The sequence below is a fragment of the Colius striatus genome, chromosome 1, assembly GCF_028858725.1.
Source record: "Colius striatus isolate bColStr4 chromosome 1, bColStr4.1.hap1, whole genome shotgun sequence".
NCBI lineage: Eukaryota > Metazoa > Chordata > Aves > Coliiformes > Coliidae > Colius > Colius striatus.
In genome coordinates, this window is record NC_084759.1 from 133,292,875 (window position 1) to 133,319,208 (window position 26,334).

The 26,334-nt window shown below is 42.6% G+C and overlaps 1 protein-coding gene across 2 annotated transcripts; it reads left to right on the forward strand.

Annotated features, from left to right (window-relative positions):
* Positions 1-3,123: 3,123 nt before the first annotated feature.
* On the forward strand, positions 3,124-25,356 carry FKBP4 (FKBP prolyl isomerase 4). Of its 2 annotated transcripts, none has more exons than XM_062007897.1 (10): positions 3,124-3,354; positions 6,307-6,451; positions 7,684-7,826; positions 12,028-12,148; positions 14,351-14,507; positions 15,422-15,512; positions 15,852-15,935; positions 16,625-16,810; positions 17,982-18,221; positions 24,696-25,356. In XM_062007897.1, exons 1-10 carry the CDS (start codon positions 3,271-3,273, stop codon positions 24,792-24,794), a joined length of 1,350 nt encoding a protein of 449 aa, XP_061863881.1. In that variant the 5' UTR covers positions 3,124-3,270; the 3' UTR covers positions 24,795-25,356. The 2 variants fall into 2 exon arrangements, with proteins under 2 accessions (XP_061863881.1, XP_061863886.1); XM_062007902.1 differs by lacking the exon at positions 3,124-3,354 and adding an exon at positions 3,798-3,882.
* The last annotated feature ends 978 nt before the right edge of the window (positions 25,357-26,334 follow it).

Below are 26,334 nucleotides of genomic sequence, written 5' to 3' on the forward strand. Positions count from 1 at the left end.
ACCACCCTCATTCAGCCAGCTCTCGATCCACCTCACCATCCACTCATCCAGCCCATACTGCCTGAGCTTTCCTAGGAGGATACATCCTGCCCTTCCTGTGTAGGACCTGTCAAAAAAGCTACATCTGAGCTATGTTGCCCTATGTCCAGTGCTTGTAATCTCTACCAAGTCTTCACATAGAACTATTCATAAATCTAGCATGTTGCAGACCAGTTTTAGATGGGCTTCATGTCCTCGGAGGCTGTACCAGACTCCTGCTGCACAGTTGTTTTTCAGGACATTTTACTGCTCAGGCCATTCTCTGCTGTTTTAGGAAATCATCTCGCTTGTTTTTTGCTCTGCCTGAAAGCTACAGCCAAAATTTTAATTTTTAACTCTCCTAAGTGTACTCAGCAAGCTCTGAAATCTTTGTATTGTCCCCACTTTAGCTACTATCTTTAGTAAGTTTCAAAATTCTACCATGTATTTTCTGAAAACAGGTCTCACATAACACTAAGGCTCCTTTCAAATGCTATGGATCTATAAATGTCCCTTTAGAGACTCAAAAGACAGGAGAGTCTTTTGGCCTGCCTTCCACCCATACATACCCTAGCAAAAGCATAATGACATTGACAGCATGTAAAATACTCACTCCCTTTTTTCTCCTATCTCTGCCCCCATTTTCATAAAGACCTCCACATACAGGCGGCTTTCAACTTTTATCTGTTGCACCCTAAGGGAGGCCCTTAAACTCTAAGTGATCTTTGAAAAGTTACTAAGGGACATAGCCTGCAGCATTAGGTTTAAATTACTTATGCAGGAGTTTGTACTGCTACACTGGAAATGCGAATGGCTGAAAAAAATATCAGATAAATAACATCTCTAAGGGATATCCATTAAAAGATCTTATTTCCTTTTACTATTTTTCACTTTCCTAAACTTGGTTATAGCGTATTTGGCAGCTGTAGAGAATATGGCACCATTTCTACAGACTGCAATTTGGAAACGCAGATTATGAAGTATAGAACATGCCGCTGAAAAAGTACTAGTTCTGAACAGAAACTTCATTGCTAAACATAAGGCAGATGACCAGCAAAAATCTATTTTATACCAACATATATTTGGTTTATTATCATAAAATCTAGGCGAAGAGAGGTCAGACACAATGAATGGGGAGTGCGGAGAATTTGTATGTTAGTGCTTACTGGAGATTATTAACTCAGTAGCATACAGATTCAAAAGTATTTCTGATGTTTTTACTGTGCCTCCCCTAGCAAGACCTGCTAGACCAGAACGAGCTTAGATGCTTCTCTCAGTGTTTCTCAGTGTATCAGGGTCTGTGGTCTATGTGCTGAACTAGCTTTGTACCTCCTACAGATTTAATTTGCAATAAAATAACTTATCCACATTAAACTGCAAATTGACTGCAGCTAGAATCTTCCAGACCAAATGCACCCAGAAACCACAACTGTTTCTTTCTTTTTCCACCTTCCCCCTACTTACTGAATTTGAAAGTGCAATAAAGTTTATGTTTGCTTGAGGTTGAAAAACATGCTCTTTTGCAGGGGAAAGCTGTAGATTCCACACTGTACATTCACTTGCTAAAGCAACTACTGGTTCTTTACTGAGGCTCATTTACAACTATTTTCCTTTGGCATCGTCAGACCAACCTAAGGCTGCTAGAGTCATTGTACACTGTGTACAGATGCAGCTTTATACTGGCACAGACAGTTGCCTGCTGATCTGGGACAGATGCAACATGCATAAGCAACGAGCAATCACACACAGCTACCAAACTTTTGACAACCTTTCCAGAAATCTGATTTAGAGGCTGACTTAGAGGTCTGCATTGCATGGGCCCATGCCCTCTGGAGCACTGGACACCAGCCTGGGAGCCTCTTTCCTTTTACTTTTAGTGATTGTTACCGAAGGATCAAACATCATGCTGAACATGCAAAAGCAGAAGGCATCCACTTAAGGAGGCACGTCTCCTCAGCTGCTCAGAGGCTACGTGCAGTACGCCTGCAGCTGCACAGTGCCAGCAGTTTTTCAGAGCTGACAGTACAGAGCACCTACAGCAGGCAGGAGGGGCCACTGTGCAGCAGGTCTGTGGGAAAAGAGAAGGGAAAGCTCTAAAAGGCAGTGGGAAGGTGTCATGAGGAGATGGCATCTGATGAAGGAAGTCTGCAAACCTGGGGGGAAAGGGTGGCCAGCCCAGGTAACTGTAGCATTAATGGCTTCTAGCGGAATGTCAGTCACATTCACTACTTTGCTTTAAAGTCCAAAATGACAGACAAGATCCTAATCTGATTTTACATAACTGAAACTTTCAAATTATTTGGTCAGAAGTAGCACACAGCCCATGAGATTTGTACAGATGCCAAGCAAGTACAGAACCTAGTCTGCTAATGCCTCTACATTTACACTAATGCTTTTCATATTCAGAGGGGCCATCTCTTTTTATTGATTCATCCCAAAGTATTCTAGCAGTGCTGAGGCACTGAATGCTGCTACTTACCCCAATGGATGTGGACAAGCAAGCCACTCTGTCCTAAGAAGTCTTCACCTTTTCTGGTCCATGGTAACAAATCGCTTTCAAGCACACATTTTCTAACGGAAGCCCCAGCCCGACAAGCCTCAGTTGCTCTGGCTACAAGCTAGCTGCCACGAAGTTGCTTCCGTGTCTGTTTCTATGACCCTTCTTGCAATCGTTTACAAACCTGTGGTGGGTGAAAAAGAAAATAAGTCCACATCTGCAAAAGACAGGCAAGATGAAAGCGGCAGAAGGGTTGGTTTTACCCTAAGGGCAACTCATAGTAAAACTTTTCCAGGGCAGAGCGCAGGGGCTTCTCCTAGCTGCCTGAAACCCCTGCATCACCTGCAAGAGGTGGGCGCACCGGCACCGCGAAAGGACACTCGCCCGTAACTAAGCCGTTCGCGCCGGCCATGTAACGCCACTAGGCACCTGCCGTCTCCCGCCCCGCCGGCTACGGCCTCTCTACCCCCAGGGGCGACGCGCACTTTCACCCCTGCCCCTGGCACGGCTAAGCACTCTGCCGCAGCCCGCCTGCCTCTCTAGAAACTTCTCGGGCCCTCCCTCTCCTCTCCCCTCCCCTTCCCTTCCTCCGCCCCGCCGACCGGGGGCTGGCACTGTGGCGACAGCAGGAGAGGGTGACGCGCGGCGGACGGCTCCGGCAGCGCTGTTCGGACTCACAGGCTGAGCCAGGCGCTAACCCCAGCCCGGCGGGAGACTGGCCCCAGCCCCTTGAGGCAGTAGCAGCAGCGAGTGGGATGACGGCAGAGGAGATGAAAACGGACGGGGCTCCCACGGAAGGGGCGGACATCACCCCTAAGCTAGATGAGGGCGTCCTCAAGGTATCTGGCGACTGCGGGCGGGCGGCTGCTTCCCATCCCCAAGCACTGACTCGGAAGCTGCGGGAAGGGCGTCCGTGATCCGGCGGTGAGGACCGATCCCTCCTCGCCTGCGAACGGGCGCTGCTCTCAGCGCTGTGCCTCCACCACAGCACAGTTTGCTCTGCAGGGAAAAAGGACAAGGCCGCTACTGGGCCGCCCCGCGCTGCCCTCGCAATTGAACATGAGCGGTAGCGCGCGCGCGTTTGCGGAGCTGGGGAGCGTGAGTCCGCCTCGGCCACGCACGCGCCGCCCGTCCGCCCGCTGGGGCTCTCACGCGGGGGCGGCGCGCGGCTGGCGGCGGCGCGGGGCTGGCGGCGGCACGCGCCCGTCGGCCAGGCAGGGGCCCGGCCTGCCCGCCGCTAACCCACGGTGCTGCGGCGGGGACGAGCGCTTCTCGCGGCCTCCAGGCGCTTGCCCGGGGCCGGGAGGGGCGGGCCGGGCTCTGCGGCTGGGTCGCATGGTGCGGTTCTATTTGCACGGCTTGTTTTGGTTTGTATTTTTGGTTTTGGTTTTTTTTTTTTTTGGGGGGGGGGAGGTCGGGGTCCTCCCCCTAGCACGTGCTCAGGGGGCTGTGAAAGATGTTGCCTCGGCAGAGCGCTTGCGTGTGGTACACGGTAGCGGGTGTAGAACGGTGGCATGCTGCCGGCTTTGGCCCATCTTTAGGGGTCTGAACGTGGGGCACTCCATCTTGGTACGAGCAGCCTCTCAGACGTGAGATGGTGCATTGCACACGTGGGCCTGATGCAAAGGCAGCCGGCAGCAGGAAAGGTTGCCTATGGGTTCACCTTCGGTTGTAAAACGTCTGCCGGGCTGCAGGTGAGGCGGCTGGCTGCGGGGCTGGCTGTGGCGTGCGCCGTGCCAGGAGGATGCAGCTAGACTGGTTTCTTCCCTTTGTACCAGGAACTGGGTGATAAGGGCAGAAGAATTTATACCGTGAGGGGCAGTTGCAGTAGCTTCATCTGACAGGTATTTTTTTCTCTATGTCTCTAGAAACTTCTTTAGTATCTTTTAAAAACTTGAACGATAGCTGGAAACGTTTCTTAACCGCGGAGTAGTTTCAGAGTCAGTGTTCAGAAGAAGAAAAGCACAACCATAGCAAAGGCAGAATTAGGGTTTTAAGCTTTTGAGCCTTCTAGCTCTAAATTCTGGATTTGCCGTGGTGGTGCCATCAGCGATTTCAGGGAGAAAGGTGAAGATTGATTGGCTTCTGTACGCTGTTTTCCTGTGTTTCCGCCTAATATGGTTTGGTTGAGTTACAGTTTTTTCGACCTAGCACAGTGTCAGCTTAGAGTTCTTACCTGCATGGCTGCCCAGGAAGCTGCCTGTGGGTCTTTTGCATCTCAGATACCTGAGCCATGGTAAAAGGCACTGAGTGTCTGCCTGCTCCCTGCATTACATGCAGCAATTATTTGAAAGTGACTTAAGATTGATTGCTTTAAAAATCACTGGTTTGAATGCACTTTTTTATTTCTGTGTGTTGGTGCATCTCTATATCTGTCTAAGCATGGTGTTGTTTCGATTGGTTACCAGTTCCACAATATTTTCACTTGCCTCTCTTCCTTTTTCTCTGTGAGAGAGGTGGTTTGCATTTTTGCCTGCCTTTGGAGAGAGATCAATAGGTTATGTCTGTAATGCTAATAACTACTGTAGCACTGAAGTGCAATTTTTTTAAAATGGAGCTCTTGAGGTGCTTTCAGCAGATGTGGTCCACATGGCCTCAGCTTTGGGTGGAGGATGCTGGCATTTCAGTTGTATAGTCACTTACAGTTATGGTGGGAGGCATATTAGGAGTTAGACAGTGGTTGATTTCAATAAGTTGAAATTTAAGGAGGAGACTCCCAAGGGTCAACTTCCTTCAGCGAAAGACATGGTTGGTATAGAAGCATGAGATTTTTATAACTATTCTTTAAAGCTCTCCATATTTCTGGATAATTGCCCTTGAATAAATGTTTATGTTGTATGAATGGTACGTTTTCCAGGTCTCTCTAGAGGCAAGAAAATAGGGTCCTTCAATTGCTTCCCTTTTGCCTAGCTGAAGTAACATAGCTAGTAGCTTTGATTTGGGACTAGATGGTTTAAAACGGCATTGGAAAAACCCCAAATTTGAATTTAACAAATCCTGTTATGGACAAGGCTATGAAGCCTTGGCCTGGGAGATATGTCAGTATTTTTCTCTATTTTTACCTACGTTTCAAATTAACACTAGAGAGATTGGCCAATCCTGCTTTTTGTATAACATAGGTTTAATTGATACTTGTCTTGCTAGCTGGGCTGGGGAACCTCTTGAAAAGAAAAATCCTTACAGCTGTATTTGATATCTGGGTGCTGGCAATCTGTGTCAGAGTTGTGGGGAGACAAAATTAACGTGATATAATAATTCCTAAGTGTTACTGAGTTGGATACTAGAACAAACCTTCATTGGATCAAGATTCTGTTAACTTTTGTTAAACTGTCTCGTTCAAGTCAAGTAAATCTCAGATTACATGTTAGCATAGGCTTGACATGGAAAGAACAAGCTTGCATTCTTCTTTAAATGCTTTGCCTAGAACATCAAACTCAGGGATAATTAATGGCATGGTGATGAGGAAGGTACTTGAATAAAACAAATCCACCATGCTTAATGGTATATGTGATTAAGTTTGAAAAACATTTATAATCTTATTGAGGAAAGGCAAGTGCCACTGCTAACTGTAGATCTGGTACAAACTGTTGCCAGTGAAGTTCCTGAATCACACAGAAGTTCCTGAATCTTGAGGTTCCTGCCTTTGCAACACTGCTTATCTCTAGACAGAATAGCCAATCCATTCCCAGATAACTGAAGTAAACCTGTAAGTGCATCTAAGTAAATGGAATTACTGTCCAACAGGTAGACTTAATTTTCTTAATCTCAATGTTGCTTACTGTTTTTCTCAGGTTGTGAAGAGAGAAGGCAGTGGGACAGAGTCTCCGATGATAGGTGATAAAGTGACTGTTCATTACACCGGATGGCTTCTTGATGGCACAAAATTTGACTCCAGCCTGGACAGGCGAGACAAATTTTCATTTGTCTTGGGAAAAGGTAGTAATGTCTTGTATTTGACATTGATCAGTTTTGGTAATAATAGAGATGGGATTTCCTTGCCATGTGTGGCTCCTTTGCACATTCAAGTTGCTACTTAAACTTATTTTCACAGCTTAATGATTATTCTTTTGGAATGGCCCAGTCAGAACATCTGCTTTGAGATTTTTCTGAAGGAGAAAACTGTAGCCTCTTGATGGGTCCTGCTGAAGAATTCACAAGCCCTCCAACAATGCATTCCTGAAGCATAGTGGTAAAGGGTAGCAAAATTGCCAGAACGTGCATTTTGATGGTTGTTTTTTTGCCGAGACTTAAATTCAGGAGTACTTAATTAAGCCCGGAAACTGGGACAAGGTCCACAGGGTCAGTTATCAGCTGCAGCATGATGAAATGTACTCCCTTTTTCTCTAGTTCCCAAATTAACCCAAATGTGAGTCTTGAAGCAGTGCCTCTCTTCATTATCAAAAGCCTTCATTTTTTGAATGCAAAAATCTTGTGTTCCAGCAAATCTTATTACTCAATCTGATTTCTTTCCCTGGCAGTTCTTTATCTGCTGGTTTTTTTATTGGAGAGATAAGTTCTGAGAGTACTGAAATTTGAGGTGATATGAAGTATACCTGTCAATACAAGACTGCCTGGTTGAGTTGAAAGGAGCAACAAGTAGGAGAGCTTGAGTAAGAGATAGTATTTTGTTACTTGAGCTTCCTTTTCAGTTTTGGCTTTAGAAGGAATACTACTTCTGCCTCCTTCTCCTTTTCTGTTACAAGTACGTGTAACATTTAGTTACCGTTCATGCTGCACTTTGCCAACTGATAAAGTACAGAGAGAAAAGGCTGTTGTTTTGGATTGTTTTCAAAATATGAGCAGGCAATCTCTCACCCTAAGATCTTCCTCTTTGAAGAGTTTATTGTTATTTCCTTGTGCTTGAGGCTGTGCTAAGAGCTACAGACCATGTTGCTGTTCAGATGACTTGTATTCTCTGTAGGTGAGGAATTAAGAAGAGGAAAAGATTCACTACATCTAGAGTGAAGAAATTTAGCTAAATTTGTGTCTCTGGGTAACTTTATAATTTGATTAGGTTTAACACTGATTACATAGAAAAACCATAGTGACCATAAGTCTCTCTGTATTTGTGCTCGCTCTTAGCTTTGGTGATGCTCCTCAGTTTCACAGTTGATCATGCCTTTCATGTATGCCTAGCCAATCATGTGATTGAAATTTGGCTTGTGTAGGTGAGGTTATCAAAGCATGGGACATTGCTGTGGCGACTATGAAGGTTGGAGAGATCTGTCGGATTACATGTAAACCAGAATATGCCTATGGCTCAGCTGGAAGCCCCCCAAAAATACCTGCCAATGCTACGCTGATTTTTGAGGTAGGTGAGAGACTGTCACTAAAACTATACACTTGAAAAAAAATAAATTGTATTTCACTGAAGAAAGTGTATGATTTAAGACCCTTTCAGAACAAGAACGTTAAGTTTTCTAAAGAGAAATAATATGGTCAATTAGGATATTGTGGGCAAAGCATAAAGTTCTGATCTGCCTGCTACTGATCTGCAATGGCTCAGCTTTCTGTATTTTGGAGTTTTTAAAATACTTGAATGTTTTTCAGGATTCATAGATTTAATTTTACAGTTATGGAATGATTCACTGTACAAGAATGCAAGTTGAGAGGGCAGACTCTGTGACAGACTCTGAAGTAGTTGGAAAAGGTCAGACTGGCATGACCACTTCGTAAGACTCAAAGTAATAATACTGTGTTAAACATTATAAATAGCAATTAATGTCTTCAAGAAGATATCTTCCATACTTTTTTTTTGTTTTCCTTGCAGCATTACCACAGTCTTGAATGAGCTATTTGGGGAAGAAAAGAGATAATTACTCCATATAAACTGCTAGAGTATAACATCTGTTTGAGCAGCCCTGTAGCCATGAACTCTTTTCTATAGAGCTGAACCTTTAAGCACAGAAGAACAGTTTGGATTCAAGTTGCTTGTTGGTCACCAATCTGTCTGGATCCAAGCTACATTGATCAATCTTACCAACATAGAAAATAATTTGTACACACATGGTCCCTATTGACAGATCAGCAGTCTTGAGTTTGGTGTCTGGGTAATGCTAGTTTTAAAATTCACATGGTCAGTTGATCTCCTTTGGATGTGAACAGCACAGTCAGTTAGCACAGGTATTTCTTAACCTCACCAGCAGTGGACATAATTTGTTTCCTAGTGATCTTTAGGCATCAACCCCTGCCTGCTTCCCAAAAGGGACTGAAAATAGCAGTTATCTCTTGTGTATTATTTCAGTAGTGAGAATGATTGCTCACAATGATGAAACTCATGTTTGACTTTCCCATAGAGGGTGATATTAAAGCTGTTACTGAAGCATGCTCTGACAAACAGTGTTTTGGAGGGATAGATTTTTCTTATTGTTGAAACAGTTTGGTTTTCCAAGGAGTACTTTGAAATCCGTTCCACTTGAGAGAAGGCAGATACAATGTGGTAGTTTTGTTTGTTGTGTTTTTTTCTTAATCATTCTAAAATACATAATCAATAGAATGGACTCCCACGTTGGGAGCATGAGGAAAGTTTTTAAACTCTCATGATTGCTATAGGGTTGAATAGTTTATATAATATCTGAAGAAGGTAAAAACAACTCATAGAGTAGGGACTAAAAGCCTGTTCAGATTTTAGTGGAAACAATGAGTATCTGTTATAAAGGGTAAATAAAACATAGTTAGGTATTGTATTTGTATTACATTTGGATAGTTTATTTGCATTTCCTTTTTTCCACGAACTTCTGAATAATAGCATTAAAGATGTATTTTATGCAGCAGGATTCAAAAAAACACTACCAGCAAGTATTATCTGAGTCCACTAAGGGACAAGGACATGTTCATTTCAAGTACAATGTTTCTGCCATTGACTGTTAAAAAGAAGTATCTTGTAAAGCTGTTCGTAAACAGCATTTATGTAATATATGTCTTAAGTCTGAAGATACTCATGGCTTATATGTGTCAGATGAGACTACTGCATCCTGGAGTGCTGTGTACTTTGCACAAATGCAAGTGATAATAAATGTAATATAGGACAGGATTGAAGAGGAAGTTAAAAACACCAACTGTGTTCTGACATGATGATTGATATGCAAACTTTTTTCCTCTACTCCACCTTTTTCTTCTCCCTTTTGGTTGAGGGAAAAGAAAAGCAAAAAGGACTTGAGTGTAGCAATTACCGCTTTTTACTGTCCATGTACAGTGTTTCAAGGCACAAGACCTTCTATTTTGGCTGCACAATAAAAGCATTCTTTAGGGCTACAGAAGATGCTGCATCGTTGTCCTGCAACAAGAGTTAATATTTAACCTTTTGATAAACAAAAGCAGTAACTGCAAGATGCTGTTTGTTTCATCAGAATACTACTGAGTCTGTCAGATACAGGAGTTGAGATTATTCGCTTCCCACTAGTGAAAAACTAGCTTTTTCTTAATGATCCCAGTCTGACCCCCTCCATCTTCTAGGTACTGTCTAAGTAAAAGTAGTATTTCATTCATGACTGTTTATATCCCCTAAGGCCTGCCTCAGCAGTAATGTTTGAGGAGAAAAGGAAGAAAGAAAAGCACTGAAGCTACCTATGGTGGTTTGGTGATTCCATAATAAAATGGCCTGCAGATGACAGACTACAACAAACAAACGGTGTCCTGAATTGAGGGAATTGGGTGGAACTTAGATCCAGAAAAGTTTTCCTAAGTTTTATGAAGTAGGAGTAATTTTTTACTAGTGTGACCCTCAGATGTAAGTCTTGTAAACTTTCTGCTTCTTTAGTCTGGCTACTATGTTTCCTTTTCATAATTTAAAACAATGTAAGCATGCTTCCTTTGCAAGTACCATCACCACCCCAAAATTTTGTACATCGCCTTAAAAAAAGTACACTTTAAAATTATGTTAAAAGATTTTGTAGCTTTGTTATTACTGCATCAGCATTTGGTCATGACCTGAAGTAATGGGTCTCTTACGATTTGGGGTGATTTTGTTTTTTTCACTTCCTCATGATGACTTTTGCTGAGCAATATAAATTCTTCCATAGGATACCGTTGTTGAGGTTAAAAAACAAGAAAGAATGATGAGACCTGTGTTGTCATCAAGTTCTGGAATGATTTAACAAGTCCAGAATATTATTTATTATTAGATATCCATCCAAAGTACAAAGTAGACTTTCTACTGGTGAGTTTTGCATTCTGGGTATCTTAAGTCCAGTGTCATGAACCTCCACAGGTACTTAGTCTGAACAATGCTGATGATAGTGGCTTGCTCTTTTGTGCTGTTTTTACTACCGCATTACTCAATCACAGGATAACAAAAGATTTTTTTTCGTAATTTGGTAGCAGAAACAGCAAATTTCTTATGTGACTAGATTATTTTTCCATCTTGTCATACATAGTACTCTCTTCAATCTGTGATTTGCGTTAGAGACTTATGAGGGCATGTGAAGAAGATTCAGGCTGGATAGTTACCTCCTATGTTAATACCAGCTGTTGAAAATTCTAAACAATTTTTTTGTGGCAACCAATTTAGATTGAAGGTGGGCCAGATCATGGTTTGTTGTTCTATCATTCTCCTGGAAATAAGTTTTTGTTAAATGATCACACAATACACAGGGGAAAGTGTAACAATAAGAGGAGAACTCTGTATTAAGGCATGCAAGGGAGAATGACACAGAAGTTTTGAAAGTAGTTGTGTGACATGAGTAGGAGGACGAAGAAATATAAGGAGAATAGCTCAAGTCTGAAAAGATACTCTTGAATTTGTTTCAGTATTGGAGAACAAGCATTTGGAATCAGTTTGGGCTCCATTCCAAGCACTCCAAAAGTTGATCTGAATTTGACCATAGATGGAAGTAAAGGTATAATCAAGACTTAAGGATGAAGATTGCATCTTCATATTTTAATTTTCTTGCTGCTTTTGTCCTTGCATTACTTGCAAACCTCCCTGGCTCTTGGATGCATTGACACTACTGGTAATTCTCAACTCTAGAGTAAGAGGATGTGGCAGCTACTGCTGAGTGTGATAGCACTGCAAAGTGGCGGTTGAGAGTGTACTTTTCTTCGTGGTTTAATGTGTTCAAAAGGTATTTTACCTCATATTTTTAAAAAACCAAAAAAACCCAAAAAACAAAACCCAAAATTTCAAGCCCAAAAGCCACTGTAGACATTAGCAACAAATACTATTAAAGAAGCCAGCAGAATCTTTTTTTTGCAGTACTCCCTAACCATTGTGTCTCATACAAGCTTCATTCAGAAGCCAGTTTCATAGTCCTTTCAATTAAAGGATCTAATTTGTAGTATGGAGAGACCCAAGAATGCTGTCAAGAAAAGCCATAAAGACGTGGATATAATCTGAAGCTCTTTTCAGCAGGTTTTTACTGAGTACAACAGGCTTGGGTGTCTAATGTCTTACAGGACATCAACTAAGATAATGGCTTCCTGAGAAGCTATAATTTCAAAGATCTTTGGCGGATTGATTTACTTAATTCATGTGATGAGGTTAAATGCAATACTTTTTTTTTTTCACTCCACAGATAGAACTTTTTGAGTTCAAGGGAGAGGACCTCACTGATGATGAAGATGGTGGCATCATCCGAAGAATCCGTAAAAAAGGGGAAGGCTACTCCAAGCCCAATGAGGGTGCACTTGTAGAGAGTATGTTACACAAATAGTAAATGAGTTTACCATGTGGGAGGACAGAGACTTTTTCCCAATCCTTACCCTGAGAGAGAGGAGTTACATAGCTTCTCTTCCCTTTACCCAACTAGTTTAACCTAGAGAAAGGTTTTGTTCTCTTATTTCTAGTGGGGTTTACATTTTCTAGCAGCAGCTGTGTTCTCTATATATTCTGAATCGGATGAAGAGGAACCTCAGGAGGTTCAACAGGGCAAGTGCAGAGTTCTGCACATGGAGAGCGGCAACCCCATGTGCCAGTGCAGGCTGGGGATTGACTGGAGAGTAGCTCCACAGAGGGACCTGGTTGATAACAAACTAAATATGAGACAACAGTGTGCCCTCGTGGTCAAATAGGCCAATGACATCCTGAGGAATGTTCTCCCCGGTGAGGCTGTATGTAGAGTCATGTGTCCAGTTCTGAGTTCCGCAGTTCAAGAGTTCATAGAGAACTCCTGGAAAGGAGTCCATTGGAAGGCTATGAGGATAATGAGGGGACTGGAACATCTATCTTGTGAGGAAATGTCGTGGTTTAGGCCCATCAGGGAACAAAGGCCACGATTAGTACTGAAGAGGCTGAGGATTGCTCAAGGGCAGGGAGGGCTTAATTGCCGCTTAAGGTTCAGGACAAAACAGACCAGGCTACTCGGTTTGGGGAAGAAAACAGAAAATAATTTAATGCAACATCAACTAAAACATACCCCCAAAAACCCAAAACATAACCAAAATGAAACAACACAGAGTAATACATCAATGAAGAGTCCAACCAGCCTTTTTAAGAACACCTTCTTGCCACACCTCCCCTCTTCCCAGGCTCAGAGCCCTGATCCCGGTGTTTTTACCTTGCCCCCCCCCCGAACGGTTCGGGGGGGCAGGCAGTGGGGGTTTCAGTTAGCCTGTTCCCAATAGCTTCTGCCGTTTGTCCTTCCTCAGGACGGGTGAACTCCACACCAGTTCCCTGCAAGTCCGTGGGGTAACTCACACGCATGGCAGACCTGCACGGGCTGCTCCGACGCGCACTTATTCCAAAGGCTGCAGCTCCTCTCTGCCTCTCGTGTGGGGCTGCTCTGTGGCACACAGGCTCTCCAACACTGCCTGGGCCACGGCCGTCTCCCCACACAGTCCCTCACCCGTCCGGGCTCACTCACATGGAGCTGCTGGTGGCTCTCAGTCCTGCCATGGATCTCCATAGGTTTCAGGGGCACAGCTTGTATTCTCACCACGGCTTGCAGAAGGGTCTCCGGTCTACTGCTTCTCCTTCCTTCCTCCTTCTCTGGCTGAAGGGTCCGCGTGGTCGCCTCCATCTTGTATCACTCTTACACCTCCTGCCTCGCATTTCAAATTCCCGTCCCCTAAATAGTGATCGCAGAGGCGCCAGATTGGCCCAGCGGGGCCGGAGGTGGGTGTGAACCCAGGAGCCGGGGGAGAGTCCGTAAACTCTTTACCGGGTCTTCACTGCAACCCGCTCCCCCTGTTACTAAGCCAAAAGCTGCTCCTTGCTAAACCAGAACAGGAAAGGCTGACAGGCCCAGAGCAGACTGAGGGGAATCTTACCAATACTTATAAATACTTACAGGGCAGGTGTTGAGAGCATGGGGTGAGTCTTTTTTCTGTCATGCCCATTGTCAAGACAAGGGGTAATGGGCATTAGCTGTAACACAGGAAGTTCCACTTGAAAATGAAACTTTTTTCCTGTGAGGATGAGGGAGCCCTGGCACAGGCTGCCCAGAGAGGTTGTGGAATCTCATCTGGAGGTTTTGAAAACCCACCTGGATACGTTCCTGTGTGACCTGATCAAGGCGGACCTGCTTTAGCAGAGGGTTGGACTAGATGATCTCTAAAGGTCTCTTCCAACCCCTACCATTCTCTGATTCTGTAATCTGATCACAAAAAGTAATTGAGTCTGATAACGTATTTTGATTTTCCGAGGAATAAGAGAGCAATTTCTTTATTCTGTTACTTGTTTAAGTGGAAAAAAAAAAAAACACATAAATGAACAAATTATTAAGTTCAGCAAAAGTTCTGTTTCCTACTGATAGCTACCATATATGGGTAGCTGGTAAAAGAGAAAAGACTGTTTAGGAGGAAGCTTTGGCGCTGCTTATGTTACCTGTGCTACCTGCCCCATACCATACATAGATGTCTTATGATTTTTCTCTAGATTGTTCTGTTTTTTGTTCCCAGTCCAGTTTGAAGGCCGATATGGAGATCATGTTTTTGACACGCGGGAATTGCGATTTGAGATTGGAGAAGGTGACAACTATGATCTTCCTCATGGTCTGGAGAAAGCAATTCAAAAAATGGAGAAATCAGAGGAGTCTGTGTTCTATCTCAAACCCAAGTATGCTGTTTCTGTTCTTTTGATATTTGGAAGGGCTTACACTGAGCATCTGGCAAGAATGAAGCGTTTCATTATAATGCTTTGTAGCTTTTTTCAGTGCTGTAGTAGAAACTTCATTGGTCAAAGTTTAATATATGAGAAATATGAAGCTAAGTTATCTTTGCCAATTGGTTGTGAAGTAGGAGCACTCCAGAAGAAATTTACTTAAGGCTCTATAGTGTTGATCTTGGTAAATATTAAAGAAAATATCATTGCTCTGTTGTTTTTGTGGTCTCTTTTAACAAACAAAACTGTACAGCAATGCATAATAAGATCCCTAAAGAACAGCCTCAGAATAGGAAAAGAGCTGATGAACCTTCTGAGCAGTCTGATGTGAACAGATAGCTAGTCCTTAGGTAATATGGTTCTTTAAGAAATCATTTGTCGGAAAAAAACATTTCACTAGTATTCTGGAAGCCTTGTGGAAAAAGACCTTCAAGATTACTGTGAGTTTGAAGGCAAAGTTATATTCAAACTTTGGACCATTATTAGAACTCCCAGAGACTAAGAATAGCTAACTGAGATGTATAACAGACCAATACTCTAGCCTTAAACAGCTTTGGATATTAGCAGAATTTTCTCTTAATAGTAAGAACACATCTGAAACAAGTGGAGTTTGTACTGGTTGTTTCTGTTAAACTGTAATTAATTTCAAGCTTTAAGTTGGTTTTTTTCTTTTTTTGACTGGAGCCAAACCTGAGTAGTACCCAGAATTTTTCAAGCCTTTATGTCTTGTACTAGCTTTCTGGGCATCCCAGATTTGCATGGGTTTTTTTGCCTCCATCTTCTTCCTAGGTAGTGAATATGGCTGACTGGATAGTTTTGGAACTCTCTTTTTTTTTGTTTATTTGTTTTCCACACCCACAATCTTACAGCTACGGTTTTGGAAGTGCTGGGAAGGAGAAATTTCAGATCCCTCCAGGTGCAGAGCTACAATATGAAGTGAAACTCAAAAGCTTCGAAAAGGTAGGAATAAGAAATGGAGATACAAAGAGGTTGGGAGATGGGGGAAGAAGTCTGAGAACAGCTTAAACAAGGATGATGGAATCCTTGAACATTAATCTGAAACAAGGAAGCCACTGTTGTCAGAGATGGTGACACACTGGGAGCTCTTTGCTGAATTGTCCTTCTTACTGTATCCCTGATCACTGCCATCAGTGTCTCTGCTCTAGCCTAATTTCCAGTAGCAGTGCAAAACTCTGCTTAGCCAAACCTCTGTCTAGCATACTGTTAGTAGGAAGCAGCGTAGCCACTTGGTTTCACCAGAAATGGTGTCATTGACTTGAACTATTCCCTTTCGGCTAGGCTAAGGAGTCTTGGGAAATGAACACAGATGAGAAGCTGGAACAAAGCTGCATTGTGAAGGAGAGAGGCACTCAGTACTTCAAGGTAAACTGCAGTCCCTGAGTAATAATAGCCCCCATGTTATTAGCCAATAATGATTCTATGATCATAACTTTTGTCATTTCAGAGTAGTGTTCATGGTATTCTTTGTGATGTTTTACAAAGAGGACTGGAGGGGAAGGTGTCTTTAAAAATCCTCAGTTAAGAGCACACAAAGAACTAACTCTGCAGGAAGTTAGTTCTCTCTGCCAGAACTATTGGCTGTATCTAGAGATAACTTTGGGGCATACATGTAATCTGCAAGGTTAGAATATTTAAGTTCCCACTGTGGGATAGTGCTGTGAATAAGAAATTTCCTTTGGGTAGAGATCTGTGGGGAAGCAGTTTTGAACACTTTGACCCCTAAAGGCGAGACTTTTTCATTATCTTCATGACATAGGAGTAGTTGTATTCTTTTGAAAATCCCAGTTTTCTTGTTTTATATCAAAAATTGAACATAAGTAGTTGAGAGTGAAGTATCAATGTTGATAGTGGGGGAAACACTAGGTATTTCTGAAGATTTTTTCTGATCCTATGAAGGAATGGCTTTCAGAAGTAGTATATTTTTGCTGGTAGAAGCTATGTTCTGATGGAATTGTATTTTTGAGATCTGTTTCTCGAGGTAAAGTAGAAGGGGCAAGAGGAAGATAAAAGTTACTGTGAGCTATGTGATAACTGAACTGCCTTGTTTACAGGAGGGGAAATACAAACAGGCAGCATTACAGTATAAGAAGATTGTGTCATGGCTGATGCATGAATCGGGACTCTCTGATGAGGATGATGCGAAAGCCAAAAGCTTGAGGCTTGCTGCCCACCTTAATCTAGCCATGTGCCATCTCAAGCTGAAGGAGTTCTCCCAGGCTTTAGAGAACTGTGACAAGGTAGTAATGTTGCAATTGCAAATGAACTTACCTACACAGGAATGCAGATAAGCAGGCACTTCTTTATTATGCAGCGCTAGGGAACACGGAGGATATGTCCTCCAATTATGCTCCTATGTTAGTTACAATTTTCAAGGGTTTTATACATTTTAAACAAAGAATTATATTTGCCAACAAAAGCATGCATGAAATGTCCATCTTTTAATTTGTCCTTTATCTCGATTGGTTCCTAACTACTATAAAATTTCTTAGTATCATAGTGATTGGTTAAATGTTGATAGAAAGATATCAGTCCACTTACCCCATCCACCTATATTGGCAACAGCTAAGTTTTTCCTAAAAGACACCTGTGCCAGGTATTTTGTGATTATGAGGTATAGAAGACTATAGTAACAATAGTTATTGTATTAATTACTTGTTTCATAGTTTGGCACACATCACTGCTAAAGGTCGTGTCGCGATGACAGAGGAATCAGACCATGAAGGGCCACCTGCCAAACACTATGAAGAAAAATCACTTTTTTGCAACTCTTGCAGTTTTTGCAATTTAAAGGAGTACTTAATCGTTAAGTGATTAACGATTATTACGTTATTAACGATAATAATATTAACGATATTTGCAAGTGCTTAGCTAGTTGGTGTGGTGTTAGGTTATTAACTAAAATAATCTTGTATCTGCAATGGTAAGAGTTTATTTATTCTTAAGCTGCATAAGCAGTCTTACAGTTTATCTCTTGATTTTGACAGTTTCAGGGTTCCAGGTCGTGTGGTGTTTGGCCTTTCTTATCATGATTATTATTCTTTGAATGTCTTTTAATAACTTGCTGCTACATTGAGCATATCAAAGTGTTTCTAAATTAGAAACAGTGAGATATGGTGAAGGTGGTCATGTTGGCAAAGGTTCTTCAAAGAGCTGGAATAGAGATAGAAGACTAAATTTTAGACTTGCTGGTTCTCTGTCAAGTAGCCTACTATATTCAGTCCTCTTTATACGTGGTTCTACTGTATTCAGCTCACTTTATCACTAAGCTCTGACAATACTCTGAAATCTCCATCAGCAGGTACAGTTTCTGTCAGTCTCTGGTGATTGGACTGCGTATTATTTTGAAGAAAGAAAAAATATTCCTGAATGTAGTCTTGGTTTGTTTGATTTTGGTTTTTTTTAATGCAGGCACTTGAGTTGGATAGCAACAATGAAAAAGGCCTTTTCCGGCGTGGAGAAGCACACTTGGCGGTCAATGATTTTGAACTGGCCCGAGGGGATTTCCAGAAAGTGATACAACTTTATCCAAGTAACAAAGCTGCCAAAGTGCAACTGGTAACTTGTCAAAAAAAAATACGGGAGCAGCATGAGAAAGACAAAAAGATGTATGCCAACATGTTCCAAAGGCTTGCAGACAAAGACTTCAAGGTAAGTAACACTACTTCAGAACAGTAGAGATGATGTCACGTGTTAAGATAAGGAGTAGTGTTTCAGGTATTCAGTTTACTTCTTAGTACGGATAAATAATAGTGAGAGAACACTCAAGTAGCTTCCTCTGGTGGGGGGAAAAAGTGGAAATAGCCAACAGTCAAAGTGATTAGGTTGTCTTGTTTGAAGAAGACAACTATCAGTACCAAGCTTTGCACAGAGTGCTTTTAATATTTCAACTGATTCTGCAATAGACTGGTGTTAATCAGAAAGCAATTCAAGTGATGATCTCTAAAGATGTTACAGCCCTACCATTCTATGATTCTGTGATGAGATGCAAACATGATAAATGTTCAAGAACCAAAAAAACCCTGTTCTCTTTAAACTGATGATTCTAAAGACGAGTCTGTTCTGATGCCTAGGTAGGCCTGTCTGCTGAGGCCTTATGTCTATCATACAGATGGCAGTAACAAACATCTTGTTTCTCATGTAGATATGAAGTTGTAATTCATGCTCTCCATCTCCTGTGTCACAGGTGGATTATGGAGTGTCAGAATTCAGGCTGTCAGAAGATTGATTATTCTACTGTGTTTTTTCTGCTCAGCTTTCACTGAGAATTCTAGTAAATAGCAATTCAGTTACCAACAGAAAAATTTGAATGCAGGTTATAAAAAGACTAGCTAGCAAGAAACATTCCAAGTTACTGATGATAATAACATATTCATAAAATTGTTCTGATTGTTTTCCTTAAATCTGATGGTCCAGAAAGACTAGGTAAAACACTAACTTCCAAGGCAAATAAGGGATTTATATCAGGCTCATTTTCTCAGTAGCATTGGAGAGTGCAGAAGCTTGTATCTTGAGAGGTTATTTTCGCACATCCTTCTGTCTACTTTCCCAGAATATGCATGGAGAATCTAAAAAATTACAGTTCATTTTATTGCAGTTTCCTGTGGTTAACTGTGTCAGTCAGTCTGTCCAGGGGCCCACTGTCCTCAAATGAGCATATCCTGACAATTCAGCCATCTCAAAGTGTCAGCTGACAATTTCTTACAGGAAACACTTCACAAAACTCTGCGCTTCCCACTCCCAATCATTCAATATGAAATATATCTGTAAAACAGTTTATCTTCCAGAGACAATGGGAGATGGGAGATGTATTCCATTCTTACTGTGTCATTTAGTAAGCATCGGGTAAGAGCTGCTGAATGGGCAAGCTATTCTGACTTTTTGATTGTGTTGAAGTTTCTTTCCTGTCTTCAAAGAGTAGCAGTAGTTTTGTGGATTTGGTTCTGCTTTTCATGGGAGGAGTGCAAACAATCACATAATGCAGACTTTCCCTACAGATTCTGCAAGGAAGGTGGCTTTGTCCATGCAGTTATGTGTCTGACTAAAAGCAGCCTGAACAGTCCTTGCTTATTGGAGTCTGGAGGAAAGGATTTTGTCCCTTTAGACATTGTCACATACAACCACACAGTACCTTAATTTTTGGTAGGCTTTGACAAAATATCTCGGGAAGATAACGGATACAGCAACTAAAATAGTATTCTTTCACTGTTGGCCATCTTCACTTTTGAAAGCCAGCCATGTCAGGCTCTACTGTGCAGATTCCTTTCACCTACCAGAGCTGCTGAGAATCTGTCTTCCTTCACTTAGGTGTGGGGCATAGCAAAATCAACTGTTCAGAAAGGAAGTTATACCCACTAAAAGTACAAATGGGCTGCCTTCATGCTTTCCAAAATGTATACTTCCACCCCTCAGACAAACAGTTGATAGAGTTGTGTTCTTGGCAAAAGGTAGACTCTCAGTCTTTACACTGCAGACTGGTATACTGCAGAGGCACGGCAGTTCCAATTTTCCAATCTATTAATAGAATTGGCTTATACAGTCATAGAATCACTTAGGTTGGAAAGACCTTTAACATAATTGAATCCACCCATTAACCTAATACTACCAAGTCCACTACTAAACCATAGAATGGTTTGAGTTGGAAGGGACCTTAAAGATCATCTAGTTCTAAGCCCACTGCCATGGACAGGGATGTCTTTCACTAGACTAGGTTGCTCAAAGCCCTGTCCAGTCTGGCTTTGAACACTACCAGGGAGGAGGCATCCATAAGCTCTCTTGGCAACCTGTCCCAGTGCCTCACTACCCTCACAGGGAAGAGCTTCTTCCTAATACCTAATCTAAATCTACCTTCTTTCAGTTTGGAGCTATCATCACCCTTGGCCTATCACTACATGCCCTTGTAAAAAGTCCCTCTCCAGCTTTCTTGTAGGCCCTCTTCAGGTACTAGAATGCTGCTGTAAGGTGTCCTCAGAGCCTTCTCTTCTCCAGGCTAGAACAGCTTCAACTCTCTCTGTCTGTCTTGACAGAAGAGATGCTCCAGCCCTCTGATCATTTTTGTGGCCTTCGTCTGGACTCACTCCAACAGGTCCATGTCCTTATGTTGGAGGCCCAAGAGCTAGATGCAGTAGTTCAGGTGGGATCTTACCAGAGCAGAGTAGAGGGGGAGAATTGCCTCCCTCAACCTGCTGGCCACACTTTTGTTGCAGCTGAGAATACAACTGGCTTTCTGGGCTGCAAACGCATACTGCTGTCTTTACATTTAGTTTTTCATCCACCAACACCCAGGTTCTTCGCCGTGGGGCAGCTCTCAACCCACTCATTGCCCGCCCTGTACTTTACTTTGTGGTTGCCCCAATCCATGTGCAAGGCCTTGCATTTGGCCTTGCTGAACTTCATGAGGTTTGCACAGGCCCACCTTTTTCAAGCCTATCAAGGTCTCTCTGGATGGCCCTTTTTCTCCAGTGCATTGACCACACCACACAGCTTCATGTCATCAGCAAACTTGATGAGGGTGCACTCAATCCATGCTCATGTTGCCAACAAAGATGTTAAACAGCACCGGTCCCAGTATTCTCCTCCGAGGAGCTCAGATGTTTCTAAGTGCCAGAGTTACACATCATAAATACCTCCAGGCATGGTGACTCATCAGATTCCCTGGGGCAACCTGTTCCAGTGCTGGATAACCCTTTTGGAGAAGAAATTCTTCCTAATACCCAGTCTGAAGTTCCTGTGATACAACTTGAAGTTGTTCCTTCTCATCCTGTCACCTGCTGCTCGGGAGAACAGACCAGTTCAGCCTTCTTTCAGGCAGTTGTAAAGAGTTAAGATCTCCCCTCAACCTTCTTTTCTCCAGGCTAAACAACCTCAGTTCCCTCAGGCAGTCCTTGAAAGACTTGTTGTCTATTCCCTTCACCAGCTTTTGTTGCCCTTCTGTAGACGTGCCTCAACACTTCAGTGTTCCTCTTTGTAGTGAGGGGCTCAAAACTGAGTATTGAGTATTCTTTAAAGAATCTCAAAACACGGTATTAGAGGTGCACCCTCATCAGTGTTGAGTACAGAGGGATGATCACTTCCCTGGTCCTGCCAGGGGCACACTATTTCTGATAGAGGCCAAAACGCCATTGGCCTGGTTCATTCATCTCTGTAATTAGGTAATCTTGGGAACATGCATATGTTTATATTGGTCTTTTGGAGCCATCAAATTGATGTGGTTTTATATGAAAAAGGATCCATAGAACTGTAAACAAAGGACTCCACAGGTCAGTCTTGGGGACTTTTTTTGCAAGAAAACATGTTTTCCTGTTAATTAACTTAGCATGTCGCCTTAACTAGAGTAGTTCCCGAATTACTTGTGGCAAGAGAGACTTCTGCAGAAATTTTTCTGGTTGCTAAAAAGGCAGCTTGGACTGTAGTCCTGAAGTTCCTGACATCAGCGTACCTTATGGTCTGTTGAAGTTCAGCAGCCACTCTTGCATCAATTCAAATAGTTGACATATATTAAATGTCAATTTTTAAAGGTTAGGGTGTTTATCACTTAAGCATGGGATTGCTAGCAGATTTTCTGTGCAGAGGAGACTTCACTCCTTTGTGCTTCACAGAACACTGCTAAGGGTGAAAGGTTGCGTTTTGATGCCTGAATGTTCTTTGGCTGTGTTTTTTTGTTGCAGCTAAGTTGACATAAAACTTTAGTTTAAGGATTCTGCCCTTTCTTCTGCTCTTAGTCCCCTCTCACAACAGTGCATGCTTATGTCCTTGTTCTTGTCTGGTTTTCATCTAACACCATAACCAAACAGATAGTTCAGGGTGCTAGGCTGACCAGTGTGTTGTGGTTTGGCCCAGCTAGCACAGCAGCACCACAACAGTCTCTCGCTCAGTGCCTCCATTCACCCTCACCCTTGTTAGGATGGCAGAGGCCCCAGCGAAATGGGAGTAAAAAGATAAGCCAAGTTGTTGTGGAATAAGACAAGGGCAGGGAGGGCTTTCTGCCAGTTACAGTTCTGGGCAAAACAGACTCCAGTACTCAACTTAGAGAGGAAAGTAGGAAAGTTTATTCTACAAGAAACAGAGCAGAATAAAAGCAAAAAGGGAGGAGGATGATGAGAAAATTACAACCAGCACTTGAAGATCTCCGTCCCCCATCCCTCCTTTCTTCCTGGGCCCAGCTCACTGCTCCCAATATCTCTACCTCCTCCCCACTCAACAGCTCAGGGGGGCAGGGAATGGGGGATGTGGTCAGTCTCTCACAGATGGGCTCTGCCACTTCTTTTTGCTCAGATGAGGATGACTCCGTGCATTCTTCCCCTGCTCCAACATGGGGTTCCTCCCCCAGGACACAGTCCTTAGCAAACTTCTCTGGTGTGGGTTGTTCGTAGCAGGTGCGGCTTCTGTCAATACAGGGTCCCTCACGTGGGACGCAGTCCTTGGTGAATATCTCTGGTGTGGATTCTTTGCCACAGTTGCAGTTTCAGCAGTTATAGGGTCCCTCTCTAAGGAAAAGGCCTCTTCTGAGCCTAAGTTTAATGATCTGCTTTGTCGTGGGTTCCTTCCCACAGTTACAGCTGTGGATATTGGGTCCCTTCCTCAGGACATGGCCTGCTCCAACCATAGTGATAAAGGGTCCCTCCCTCTGGACACTGCCTCTTCCAGCCATAGTTTGAAAAAAGAAAATCACTGCCCTTGGCTTGGGGTCTGTAGTGAAGTGATTGAGTCCCTCCCACAGGACACGGCCTCCTCTGGCCATAGTCACTGTCCCTGGCTCGGGGCCTTTAATGAAGTGAGTCGCTGCCCCTGGTCCAGGGTCAGCTTTAGCAACATGAGTCTCTGCCCACGATACAGAGTCATTATCAAAATGAGTCTCTACTGCCAATGCAGGGTCTTTAAAAAAATGCAAATAAATCTCAGCGTTACCAGTCCTCTCCGTAGAATGCAGGGGAGTCTGCGCCAGCATACCTCCTCCTCTCCTTCATCATTGACCTTGGAGTCCACATGGTTGTTTCTCTCACTGTTCCTACTCTTTGTACCACCACCAGCCAGAAGAAGGAAGAAACAAGAAGAAGGAGGAAGAAGCCTCCTCTTCTGGCTCACTTAAAAAGTGATCATGAAGGCATCTAATTGGCTCAGCCCCAGAAGTGGGGGAGAGTTTTGAGCAACTACTCAGAGCTGGGGAGAGTTTTGAGCAACTACTGACAAGAGCCATCTTTACAGCCCCTTCCCCCTTACCAGAAAAGCCTGTCATGTCAAACCATGATACAGTGGAATAGCAATTTCATTGCACCATTGTAGGCACAGATGTGACTTGGACCAGCCAGCTTGAATAAAGATGGTAGGGACAAGGTAATGCAGCTGCAAGCTACTTCCAATTATCAGAAACAGGTGCTGCAAGTTAATCAGTTGGGCCCTGGGGGGATGATCACACCATCTTTGAGCAGGACAAGGCATTTCTACCTCCCGTTACTGTGTTTGAAAATTATTGCAAGGTCAGGATGTTCTGGTTATGTCCTATTGTCAAAACTGTTTTCAGACCCTTAGCATATGGTCCTCTGCCTTTTACACCTTTTAATGTGGACTGGAAGATAGAGCAAGGAGAGGGCTTTTAGAGCAGACAGCTTGTAAGCTTAGATTTTCTTCTAGCTAAACAGAGGGCATAGAAGTGACAGTTGTTGAAGTCAGTCTTCATGAAAGTAGTTGTCCAACAAAGATAATTTCTTCTATCTTGAGTCCAAGTGCGCCTCTTAAAAGTTGGTGGTGGGGGGCATGGTATGGCTGTTGCTGAAATTGAATCACATTGAAAAGGAAGCAGTTTTCTGTGGAAGCTTCCTAAATAATTTTGGTTTGTGGGAGAAGACTTTCTGAAGTGTTATGTGGTGAGTGTGTGCATACCGTGCTACGAATCATAACCATCTAACACCAATAGTATTTCTCAGCATCCTCTGAACTGCTTCTGGTTTCTTAGATGCAGAAAAAAAATGCAAAGAAATTTTAAGCTTCTCTTGGCCAAAGGTCCTAGTATCTTAATTCAGTCTTGCAGAGAGACCGGATACAATCAAATAATGTCTGTGGTGTTGTTTGCAAATGCTGAAGATTTTGTATAACAAAGAAATGTATTTTCTTTGTTCCTCTGTTTAGTCATCTTCTACTCTTCAGACCAGCCACCCTGAAGATGCAGAAATGAAAGCTGAGCAGAATGGAGTTGAAGATAAATTTGAAGTTGACACAGAAGCATAAAACCAAACCCTATTCCATTTGTTTTGTAAATGACAGAATTTCCAGTGAATTAGACCTTTATTTTTCTACCTATTTGGACAGTGGCTTCAGGGGAGCAGAGGCTGAAGTCACCCTGCCACGGTCAGTTACAGCTTTGTGTGTCTGTTGGAGAAGCTGAGTGGCAGCATAAATCTGGTTTAATTCTAGGGACTTTATTCATTCAGCCACTTACTGTTTGGGTTCTGTCTGGATTTACTCTGCTTGGTTTATTTGCATTTTGCCATTGGTGTTTGTCCCTTTCTGGTTTCAGCTTATTTTAATCCCAAGTTCTCCTTCCTAAATTTATTTCCTTGGTTTCTTTCAAATAATCAGCCTTGTCCAGGAGTCCTCACATGGGACTTGAGAACAAATTGGCGCTCCCGGTTTTTCTCCCTTGGGATTGCCCTCTCTTCTACTGTTCAGTAGGGAGTCCCTTTCACTAAGTGTTATAACCTTTCTTGTATGCCTCCTCTTGCAAGTTGCTGAAGGTGAAGACTGTGAAGTCACAGCTTAAGTAATAAAGCTCCAGTTAAACTCAAGAAAACATCTTTTTGTGGGTTTTTGTTGGAATTTGCACAAAATTAAGAGAATTTATTGTCCTTTGGTCATTCAGCACTTTCTCATCCATATAGAGTATCTGATGACTTTTTCATGTTACTCATTCATTGCTGTAGAAAGTTCCCACAATAATCAATACAGTATTTACCCACATATCTGCAAAAGGATGAAGTACATTGCTGAAAATTGTACAAAAAGCAAGTTTGCAACTTATACATACTTTTCAGTTTGTATTGGTACCTTCATCTTCACCTTCCACATTGTAAAACCGGACCAGAAAAAAAGAAAGAACATTTATTTATACCTGAAAGTGAATAGCTTTGAGGACAAAAGAAGTGATAATGCTTTAACACGTTATAACTACCTCTACATGTACATCATAATGAACTACAGACTTGTGAAAAATTTAAATGTCTGCTATCCCCAGCTCTCAAAAAAAGCTTGATATACCTGCATTCTTTCTGCAGTGTGGTGTGCACCTTTTTTGAGGGGTGGGTCTTCTTTGGGGTTTTGTGAGGGCTTTTTGTTGGGATGTTCTTTTTGTTTGTCTGCAGGTATGGAATACAGTACTCAAATTCACCACTGTTTGTCCTGTTAGTGTTAAACTCAGCATCTCCACTCTCCTGTTCTGATACTCTCTAGCAGCAGGGACACTTGTGTTTGCTCTGCGATAATCTATTACTTTTAGACATGAAAATGGATTTTTTTTTCAGTGAGAAAGATGTCTTTGTGTGGCACAGGCTGGAGTTGTGTGCATATTGTAGAGAGTATCCTTGTTTTAACACGAATGACATCTGAAATCTTAATTTGAATTCCTGGTCTCCTTTGCTGAGACATAAGTACTAAGAAGCACTTAATCAATGGGGGGTTACCAGTAGCTGCCCCTGCAGGAGTGACATCTTGAGTCTCATCTTGAGCTGTAAATGTCTGTGTACTGTCATGAAAGTGGGATAGCCGTTGTAAC